This window comes from Xenopus laevis, chromosome 5L, assembly GCF_017654675.1.
Source record: "Xenopus laevis strain J_2021 chromosome 5L, Xenopus_laevis_v10.1, whole genome shotgun sequence".
NCBI lineage: Eukaryota > Metazoa > Chordata > Amphibia > Anura > Pipidae > Xenopus > Xenopus laevis.
Window position 1 is genome coordinate 70,382,209 of NC_054379.1, and position 11,320 is coordinate 70,393,528.

The 11,320-nt window shown below is 37.3% G+C and overlaps 1 protein-coding gene across 1 annotated transcript; it reads left to right on the plus strand.

Annotated features, from left to right (window-relative positions):
• Positions 1 to 2,063: 2,063 nt before the first annotated feature.
• On the plus strand, positions 2,064 to 9,299 carry LOC108716761 (E3 ubiquitin-protein ligase rnf146). Its single transcript, XM_018263180.2, has 2 exons — positions 2,064 to 2,230; positions 5,245 to 9,299. The coding sequence occupies exon 2, from the start codon at positions 5,246 to 5,248 to the stop codon at positions 6,167 to 6,169; it is 924 nt and encodes a 307-aa protein (XP_018118669.1). The 5' UTR covers positions 2,064 to 2,230; position 5,245; the 3' UTR covers positions 6,170 to 9,299.
• The last annotated feature ends 2,021 nt before the right edge of the window (positions 9,300 to 11,320 follow it).

The following is an 11,320-nucleotide window of genomic DNA, read 5'->3' on the forward strand; positions in this document are numbered from 1 at the left end:
ACTGATGCCAAAACAGCAACCTGACTCTAAGGGGCAGATTTATCAAAGGTCGAAGTTAAAAAAACTTCGGACTTCTAATTCAAAAAGACCACCCGAATGGAGGTCGAAGTTTTTTGGGGTTGAAGTGGGCCAAATTCGGCCTACTTCAAATTGTACGATCGTACTTCTGGATTGGACGCGATGATGTCCGTTACGGGCGCGCGGCGTCAAATTTGAATGCGCTACATCAAATTCGGCGGCCTGGGGCCACTGTTTTAAACAGCGCGTTCTGACATCAGAACGTGCTGTTTATAAGGATATAATTTACAGTCTGGTCCCATAGGGAAATGACCAGACTGTAGATTATATCCTTATAAACGGTGAGTACCAATGTCACCAGTTATAAACGGTGAGTAGTGATGTCATTTCTGTCAGATAACTCACTGAAACTTGTGTATTATAATAAACAAAGTACCCCCTGTTGCAAAATATGAGGATATTAGAAGTTACCGCAGAGTTCCATGACCAAAACATGAGGCCTTCAGCCTTGTGTGTTTATATGGTCATGAAACTCCTCAGTAACTTATAATATCCTTATAATTTACAAGAGGGGTCATTTATTCACGATATAATACACAAGAATCATGAATTTGCTTCACAGATGATGCGATTTCAACTGCCCTTCATCTCACCCTCTCTCACCTTGACAGAAAAGGACACATTTGCAGGGCAGCCATCAGGGGGGGACAGGGGGGAGAGTTGTAGGGGGCCCGAGGGTAAGGGGGGCCCCGGCCATGCCACACTTACTTAATAAGCCGGGCCCCTCCATCTTTCTGAGAGCTGCTGATTTCGGGAAGGCATGGACGTTTAAGGGGCCCCGGCCACCAATTTTCTTATAATGTGTGGGGGGGGCTGGCCACCAATTTTTTTTTTCTCATGTGGGGTCCTAGCCACCAATATTTTTTAATGGGGGGGCCCCAGCTACAAATGTTTTTTTATGGGGACCCTGACCACCAGTATCTTTTTATTTTTATTATTTTTTATTAACATGAACCCTAGCCACCAATATTTTGTTTGTTTTTTTACTGTGTGGTGGGGAGGGCACACCTGTAGGTGGGGCTTGCGGTTTCTGATGGCGGTCCTGCACATATGTCATCCCTGTGGAAAACCTACCTTCCTCCTATCTGGTCCTGCATGTCTGGTCCTGCTTGACCTCGCTCCTCCTTGCTGGGTCCCACCACTTGCCTGCACCTAACTTGCAAGTCTTAAGTTGCTATGCGAAATGTCAATTTTCTGCAGTGATCTTATTTGCATGTCTAGGGTTAATGTGTTCATAATCCATTTCTGCAGTGATATTACAAATATGTCTGGAATTAACATGCATATAGTCAATTTCTGCAGTGATCTTTATGGCATGTCTACAGTTAATATACTGATAGTTCTTTTCTTTACCAATTTTATTGGCGGATCTAGGGTTACAAATTCAACATTGGCACAACTTTTTTTTTTACAAAAAAAACCTTTAGAATAGTTTTAGTGGAGTGCCGAAATGGTCATTTTCGCCAGGGTTAGCCACTTCGCCCTTTAGTAAATGTGCCCCATTGTCTTCTCCTAAATTATTCCTTTATGACCCCTAAATTGTGAAAAATGTGGCCCAAGTTTGCACATAGCATTTATACTAGAGTAAAAAATAACCTAAAATGTGAAGATCAAAATTAGAAAAAAATTCTAATTTTTCGAGTTGTATTAAGCCCAAATTCGAAAATAATCTAGCTAAAACCTGTTGAATTCATGTAAAATTCAATAGTCAATAGCAGAAGTCCCTTTAACCATTTGAAGATGTTTTTTATTCCTTGGCACAAATATGAGTTCTAGTGGGCAAGGAAAGGAAACCATTGTATTATTAAGCGATGTTAATAAATCTAGGGGAAGCAAGCAGAAAACAAACTCGTAAGCGGACGCCCTCAGTCTACCTTTGTCCACCATAGACTTCGTGCGTTATTAGCGCCTTACAATGACGCAACACGGAAGCAGCGCATACATGCTAACCACTCCCCTAAGGCGCGTCGCTGCGCTTTTAGATTTGTAGTGTGACGCCATAGCCTCGCGAGATGAGACGTGTGACGTCAGGATTCGCTGTTCGACAAGAGCTAGGGAGCTGAACAGTAGCGGCGTTGTGGGGCGTTTAAGCACCGATCCGGGTCTGCGTTGGGAGAATCAGGACCGTCCCGCTTTTCGGGACTGTTGGGCGGTATGTAAATAATTAGTAACAGATTGCGCTTTGGTTTATGAGCCATCATTTATTGTTCCGCGGTTCTCATTCCCGTTGAATTTAGGCCGTGTATATTTTGGATGCTTAGAATCTTGTGTTTCATCACCATAGGATATCTGCCAGAAATACCTAATACGTTTTCATATAAAACCTTTCCTAAAAGGATGAATCTCAACCGTATTTGTTATTTTATAGGACAGATACTGTATTCAGCCTTGGCTTAATGTCATGCAAACAAGAAACATTCTCAGTAGAATCTGCTAACAATTCTCTACCAAATAATCGTGTGACTCCGCCATCTCTCTTTTCATGCACGACGAGTTGGAATCATCATTGGATTGACAGGTCACATACATTGGCCTGTGCTCCTGCTGTTGGCTTACCTGTTGCTTTATCACCACAATTTTCAGTTAATACTTTTGGAATTGAAATGCATTCAGTAAATGCCCACGTTAGTAGTCATGTTTAGTGAATAAAGTACCCCCTCTTGTAAAATATAAGGCTATTAAATTACCGAGGAGTGCCATGACCATATAAAAACACAAGGCCCAGTGTTATACAGATCGTGGCACTCCTCAGTGACTACTAAAATTCTGATATTTTGCAACAGGTGTTACTTTATTTATTGTAATACACACGTTTCGGTGAGTCATGTGACAGAAATGACATCACTAAGCTCCGATTATAACCGATGACATTACTAAGCACCGTTTATTTAGTGAATAAAGTACCCCCTCTTGTAAAATATAAGGTTGTTATAAGTTACTGAGGAGTTTCATGACCATATAAAAACACGAGGTCGATGGCTGAGTTTTTTTTATACAGGTCATGAAACTTCGAGGTAACTTTTAATATCCTCATATTTTGCAACTGGGGGTACTTTATTTATTATTATACACAAGTTTCCGTGAGTCATGTGACAGCAATGACATCAGAACTCACTGTTTATAAGGATATAATACACAAAAGCCATGAATATCTTGTAAATTATATCCTTATAAACGGTGAGTTCTGATGTCATCAGTTATAAACAGTGAGTTCTGATGTCATTTCTGTCATGACTCACTGAAACGTGTGTGTTATAATAAATAAAGTACCCCCAGTTGCAAAATATGAGGATATTAGAAGTTACCTCGGAGTTCCATGACCTGTATAAAAACACTCGGCTTTCGGCCTCGTGTTTTTATATGGTCATGAAACTCCTCGGTAACTTATAATATCCTTATATTTTACAAGACGGGGTACTTTATTCACTATATAATTTACAAGATATTCATGGTTTTTGTGTATTATATAGTGAATAAAGTACCCCCTCTTGTAAAATATAAGGATATTATAAGTTACCGCGGAGTTTCATGGCCATATAAAATCACAAGGCCGAAGGCCGAGTGTTTTTATACAGGTCATGGAACACCGAGGTAACTTCTAATATATCCTCATATTTTGCAACAGGGGGTACTTTATTTATTATAATACACATGTTTCAGTGAGTCATGTGACAGAAATGATATCACTACTCACCGTTTATAACTGATGACATCAGAACTCACCGTTTATAAGGATATCATTTACAGGATATTCATGGCTTTTATGTGTTATAAGGATATCATTTACAGGATATTCATGACTTGTGTATTATAAGTATTTTAGCACTTAAAGGACATTTTTGTCTCAGTTACTAAGGGTTTATTAGCGAATCTAAATATAATTTAAAAATTCCTGTTATCAAAGCCAATTGTGATTGATTAGCAATACGTGTTAAAGAAAATGTAATACAGGTATGGGATCCTTTATCTGGAAACCCATTATCCAGAAAGTTACAAATTAAGTAAAGGCCGTCTCCCATAGACTCCATTATAATCAAATAATCCAAATTTTTTAAAATAATTCCCATTTTCGATATAATGATAAAACAGTAGTTGGTACTTGATCCCATCTAAGATATAATTAATCCTTATTGGTAGGAAACCAACTAACTGAAACTGTTCCTTGGGATAAACCAAATTATGCACCATTATGGGATGATGATCTCTCTATATCACCAGAAAAATGGATGAGAATATGGAATGGTCTTCAACACATCTCTCCCAATATTAGTATTAAAGAGACAGCGTGCAAAGAATGAAATGGTATACCACCCCAATGCAAAAATGAAAATATCTACCGAACTTTTCAACCTGCTTTAGGAATTGTTTAGAAAAGGGGACGTACTATCATTCATTGTGGAAATGTCCAATAGTAGCCAAAATATGGGCAGATAAATTCCTAATAGCATCTCAGATTTTTAGCACGCAGCTACCTGCGGATCCCGAAAATGCTTTGCTTTGCCTTCCTTCCCTAGAATTACTAAACTACAAAACAAATTATCACAGCTTTTAGCAGCAGCTAGATCTCCCTCTTTAGCAGTATCACAAGTGATATCCAGAGTGGATCATGTACATTCATTGTCATATCTTTCTGCTCTCATATCTAACTCCCTCGAATCACATAAACAAATATGGGAACCTTGGGAAGATTTCAAAAGAAACCAATAATTCTAGGTCGGCCAACACAGTTAGTACATATAATTCATCTGGTCACTACTCTGGAGAAATCCAAATGATACTGTAAGATGGAAACTATCAGAAAGTTTAGTTTGTATCCTACCCTATCAGCAAAATAATTATAGCCTTATTTCATGCATTGGTTGGTTGACACAAATCTATTTTCCCAATACATTGGCTGACTCAAGAAATGCAGTCTGAAAGCTTTTGGTGTTTAATATTATTTGGGTTTTTTCTTTTATTTTTTTATTAATTTGATATATCACAAGCAGAAACTCGCAAATATTACAGTATGACTTGATAAATATGCAAACAAATGCTGTATTGTTAAATTTGAAATGTTTTTTTATTTGAGAAATTGAAAATAAAGAGAAATTAAAAAAAAACTTTATCATAGATTATTTTTCCTTTAATCAACCTTATGAAACATTTTCTTTTTTGTACCAACAGGATGGCTGGTTGTGGTGAAGTTAGCCACTCTGCTAACATGCTGCCCACTAACAAAAAACTGGGTGAGCCTTGTTCCAACAGTGCTCCTTCCTCGTCGGTTCCAGAGTGTGCTATATGCTTGCAGATCTGTGTGCATCCAGTGAGTCTTCCTTGCAAACACATATTCTGCTACTTGTGTGTGAAGGGAGCCTCTTGGCTTGGAAGGCGTTGTGCTTTGTGCAGACAAGAGATTCCTGAGGATTTTCTGGACAAGCCTACCTTGCTGTCACCTGAGGAGCTGAAATCTGCAAGTAGGGGAAATGGAGAGTATGCCTGGTATTATGAGGGAAGAAATGGGTGGTGGCAGTATGATGAGCGGACAAGCAGAGAGCTTGAAGATGCCTTCACTAAAGGCAAAAAGAGCACAGAGATGCTGATAGCTGGCTTCCTTTATGTGGCAGACTTGGAGAACATGGTTCAATACAGGCGTAATGAGCACGGACGGCGTCGAAAAATCAAAAGAGATATTGTAGATATACCAAAAAAAGGAGTTGCTGGGCTAAGGCTAGAATGCGATCCAGCAAATTTAAATCTAGCACGAGAGAGCTCAGCAGATGGTGCTGACAACATGGCAGCACTTGGAGCTTCTTCAAGTCAACCGGCACCTGTGTTACCAGCAAGGCTGCACACATCCCTCAGTACAACTGCAAGTCAAGTCCTTTCACATTCTGATGTGACTAATTCATTGGAGAACTCCTTCGCTGAGCTTCAGATTGGAGATCCTGTGATAGGCAGGAATAATATTGGTGAAGGTGAAGAGGGACAGCCTCTAATTAATCCTAGAATGCCACCTCCCAATGCTGTATTGGAAGAACCAGAGCCAAGTGACAGTAATGACCATGGAAGTCCTGCATTACAACATCATTCTTTTCTTGGCAATCCCTGATTTTACCCACCTGCATAGGCACAAAGTACCAGTGTAAGTTCTAGAAGACCTGACGGACAGTGCACAAGTCAAAAAAGTCTATAGCAGTCAGCCAGAGAAAGAAGAGCAACTTCATCCTTGTAATTACATTAGTAAGATTCTTTTGTTTTAGAGTTGAGCTCAGACTTGGCTATTTGAAAGAACAAAATATTTAACATTAACATGAAGTATCTTGTTCTTGGGTTGAAAGACCTGTTTATTATAATTAAAGAAGAGGCAGAGTTGGCTTAATAGCTGTTTGCTGAATGGGCATGACACATTGAGCTATTTTTACATAGTGGTGCGAAACTAAAAGGTATCCAATGTGTAATGCATAAAAAAATTTTTGGGAATCTCCTGAGAGCAGTATACCATTGCCTGGATATATGTTGGTGTGTTTGATTAACATAGTGCAAGTGTAAAACTTGTTGTGTTCACTCAACATTAACTGCACTTAACTATTCCTTGTAGCCATCATGTTGCTTGCTTTGACTAAGGTATTTTCCTTATGTCAAGAAAATTACAATGTTCTGTCCTGTTTTCCCCATACATGCAACTATGCACAGCTGGGATGTTTTATGCACACAGTATAAGCATATAAGCACTCGTTACTTAAAATTTTAGGGAGAGTAAGGTAAAATCTACTTACAAAATAAGGCATTTTACCAAGAAACAGGTCGATACAAAAGCATGTAAATAATTTTTCCCTTGTTTATAGCATCCTTAAGAAGTATTCCGCAGTGTAGACCTATACTAGCAACACCAGAAAGTGAATTTTTTTTGGCAACTAGTCCGATTTTATGAGACAGGTGTGGATCCTTTGGATGCGCAGTTGTGCATTACATTGCTTACCTTGTTTATCACCACTTAAAATGATAGCAAAACTTTCTATACTTTGATACCATCAGTTTAATAAACTATTATATGTAAAACTTACTTTTGAACTATGCCTCCTGCAGTTTTTTTTCTCTTGTCCTAGCAGTTGACATTAGGAGGGGGATAAAGTGCCAGTTAAATTTGTTCTTGGCCTTTTAGGACTCTGGCTGGCCCTCCAAGTGCAAATGTCAACTACTGAGATTTGGGAAAAGTCTACAGTGGGGTAGACAGGGAGCATGGTGGTAGTCTGCTGATAAGGAATTGGATAATTTATTAAAGGTATAGTGACACATTCCTAATTCCAAAAGTCTATGTCCCTTCAAGTACTTTTTAATAGCTAATCTGTTGTTTGCTATGCATAATGTTCATCTATGGCTACATTATTACATATTTCTCTAAACTAAAATGAAGCCTCTGGAGCAAACACTTTTTTTTAAAAAAAAGTACAATGTAAAGAACAGATTGTATTTAAATGTATAAAATAAAACTTTGTTGTTACTAGCCTTTATAGGTCTACTTTAATTTAATTTTGTGATTGTATTTTCTTATTGGAAAATACAAATAGCTGTCTGAATGTATTTTTGCTTCCTCCCCCCATAATTGCCTCTGAAGGTATTGCTTGCTCACCATGTAAGTTAGCCTATTCTAACTCATTGTCTTATTATAAAGCTGGACAGGAGCTTCTTGGCACCTCCTTTTGCCATTTGATCCGTTATAAGAAGCCAAGGAAATATGATGTCACTGTGGAATGGCTACTAGATAAATGGGGCTCTTGAAGCAGGGCTCTTGGTGTTCTCATGCTGTATAGAGAGATCTACCACGTCTGCTTACTAATTGTGAATTCCTACACTGACAAGCATAACATTTTAGTGTATAGTGGCCCTTCAAACACTTCATTGAATGTAACTAGGGATGGGCGAATTTTTTCGCCGCAAAAATGACGCCAATAGACTTGTATGGCATTGTGCGTCAAAAAAAAAGATGCACGTCAAAAAAATTTAATGGGCATCGGCGACATTTTGTGGGAGGCAAATTTTTAACGAAACGGGTCAAATTCGCCCATCCCTAAATGTAACATCTGTCTTGGTTAAGCACTGCTTGGTAAACATGATCCAGAACATCAAGAAAGGGATATCAGTTTAAATCATTTTTTTCCCAGATATTAAGGATTTCCCCCACCAATCTTCTTACTTGCACTATTTATTACATTTGCACATTTTCATGTTAAAAAAAACTCACTAGTGCATTTCTCCTCTTTCCACTACATGCAGTCTGCTCTATGTCAAGTATAGTGCATTTAAGAGCTGTTAGACATGAACAACACTCCAACTTCCACACTGTATCTAAATGATTTGTCACATATCTACATATGCTCTATTACTGCTTCTGACTCCTTACGAAGGCTTCATTTTGTAACACTGATATTGTCCTACACATTTAACCAAATCATTTTGGCTTATACTTTTTTAAATGTTTCATTTACTGTAAGTAGCCACTTGGTTTATACCGATATGTCATTTTTCTACAACTCGGTTCTAGGTATACAATTTTAAATTCACTATAGCTTTGCATGTATTTCGAAAAGCTACCCTGTAATTTGCTGAACTTTATTCACAGTGCTGGATATCTGGTAATAAGATGGGTTAGAATATCTATGGTGGGTGGAGTTAACCACAATTGTATTCCATTAAGTGACGTAGAAAAAAAAAACCATCTGATAAAAATACAGCTTTCCCCACAACAATGTGATATCTTCTTATGTTATCTGGTGAATTACATTACTTTTTTCCAGCCAATTTTCTCCTTAATAATAAAAATCAATGTGTATATTTCCCTCCAATTTATCATTGAAGCATGCTGCCAAATTAGGATTATGTTCTCACTTTATAACAATAAAGCAAATTAATTCTTCTTTGACATTGGTGGTTTGGGTATGTCTTTTCTTTATCCGCGGGACATCTTGTGCATTTTAACTTTATTCTGGGTAGGTTTGATTGCAAGAAGAATTTAAAAAGCCAAAGTTATGAGTAAAGGAGCTGGAAAATACATATGTAGTTTTCATTTGAAATGTAGTTGCACGTTTGAGGTACAGTGTGGTTTAATAGGAGAATATCTGTCATTTAAGCAAACCTTCCAGAAGCTGATGTATAAAAAGAGCTAATATTGTTTTGTTGAAAAAAAAAAATCCCCTTGAACTTTGCTGTCTAGTCTATATTTAGAACATTTTCCCTTAATGCTGTCTTTTTTTGTTACAAGATTTGTAATTTAATAAAAACTACATTTTTTTCATCAACAATGATGATTCTATTTATTTATGTATTGAAATATTTGATCCCTTCAAGGTGCTGCTGTGTGTAACATCTTCACAGATTTGTACTCTTGGTAACACTATGCTTACAATGAGCCAATTGGCAATTTTGAGACGTTCATCTTGCAGAATTCCGTGTTTCTCTGCGTTTACAGGTATTAAAGATAAAAATATAATAGCCCTGGTTATAAGTCCCAGGGTGGTTTGTATAACAGGTACAGCTATGCTTTGTTGTGTTGTGGAGACAACTCTATAAAGTAGTAATTAAGACACCAAATGTAGTGTAAGGGAATTTCTGCAATACATTAATAGGAAAGACCTTTGACAGTGTTAAACAAAGAAGGAATATAGAAACAGAATGCCATTAAAAAGTTGCTTAATAAATATACATACCAGTATGTTTCCCATGTAAGGAAGGAAAGGTGTATCAAGGCAAAAAACCCTTTATAGTGTGATAGAACTGTTAGGGGCAGATTTATTAAGGAACGAATAGGAAATTCAAATTTTGAAAAATATTTGAATTGTGCATTATCCAAACTCGATTCGAATTTTAATTTTGAGATTTATCAAACCTATACCCTGGGAATAATTCGAATTTGACTATTCGCCACCTTAAACCTGCCGAGTTCATGTATAACTCAATGGGAGAGGTCCAGTGACCAAGTTGAAGATGTTATTCGCCTTCCTGACAGTCGTTTTTTTCAGAATTCGATTCAAATTTTCGAGTCTGTAACATTTGTTCGAGTTTTAGATATTCAATTTTTTTCTTAACCTCCCAGTCGAATTTCGAGTATATTCAAAATTATTAGAGTTGAAAAAAACTCGACCTTTGATAAATGGGCCTCCCTGTGTTGAAGTTGGTAGGAAATAAATTCACATTTAATTCCTACCAACTTCAACACAGGGAGGCCCATTTATCAAAGGTAGAGTTTTCTCAAAATTATTAGAGTTGAAAAAAACTCGACCTTTGATAAATGGGCCTCCCTGTGTTGAAGTTGGTAGGAATTAAATGTGCATTTAAAGAGACACCAGAAATTAAATATTTTTTACATCTATCATAACATTCTTTTTGCATGCTTTTTTTTTTTTGCATTTATAATTTTGTCAAAATTGTATTTGCCTGATGATTTTACATTACCTGTCTGATCCCCTATATTTCCCTATTTGTCCAACAGTGGTCTGTGAGCATTGGAAACTGACTGGTTGAGAAGGGACAGTCAGGTTGGCATAACAGTCAGGATTAGGAACTCCAAGTAACAATTATTTACAAAAGCAGCCCTATCCCCATGATTTTAATTAATATTTTGAAGAGTAGTTTTTAAGTGTCTGTGGCACTTGAAGGCATTCAAGTTAGCTGAAACCTTTAAAAGGCACAAAGAAAATAGACAATAAAAAGAGAATTGCAGTAAAGCATAAATAATTTACGCCTTATTCTTTTAAATATGTACTAAAAACAAGTAAGAAGGGATGAGACCCTAAGGGGTTGATTTTAAAGGGTTGTTCAATTTCCAAAGATTTTTTTCAATTGCTTTCCATCTTTTATTTTTTACCATTTTTCCAAAATGAAAGTTTAATGTCTGGTATTTCAGTCTGGCGGCTCAGTAATTCATGTGCAGATTCTGAATTGTTACAATTTGCTACATTAGTTTGATATATTTCTCAGCAGTATCTGTGGAATATTAGCAACTATTGCATCAGTTATAACAGCTGCCTTTAATCAGGGATTCTGATTAGCGGGCTAAAGATAAGGAATGTATCAATTTAGAACAGTTACAGAGCTGGCGACCCCCCCCTCTGGCTGCTTTAGAAAGACATAAGAAGGTAAAAAAATTACCGTATATACTCGCGTATAAGCCGAGTTTTTCAGCACCCAAAATGTGCTGAAAAACTCTACCTCGGCTTATACGCGGGTCATACGCAAAACAGGCTGCGCTTCATGAGCTCCTCCG

What these genes read in the sequence shown, in the direction of transcription:
- LOC108716761 (XM_018263180.2), top strand. Translation starts at nt 5,246, where the DNA reads ATGGCTGGTTGTGGTGAAGTTAGCCACTCTGCTAACATGCTGCCCACT.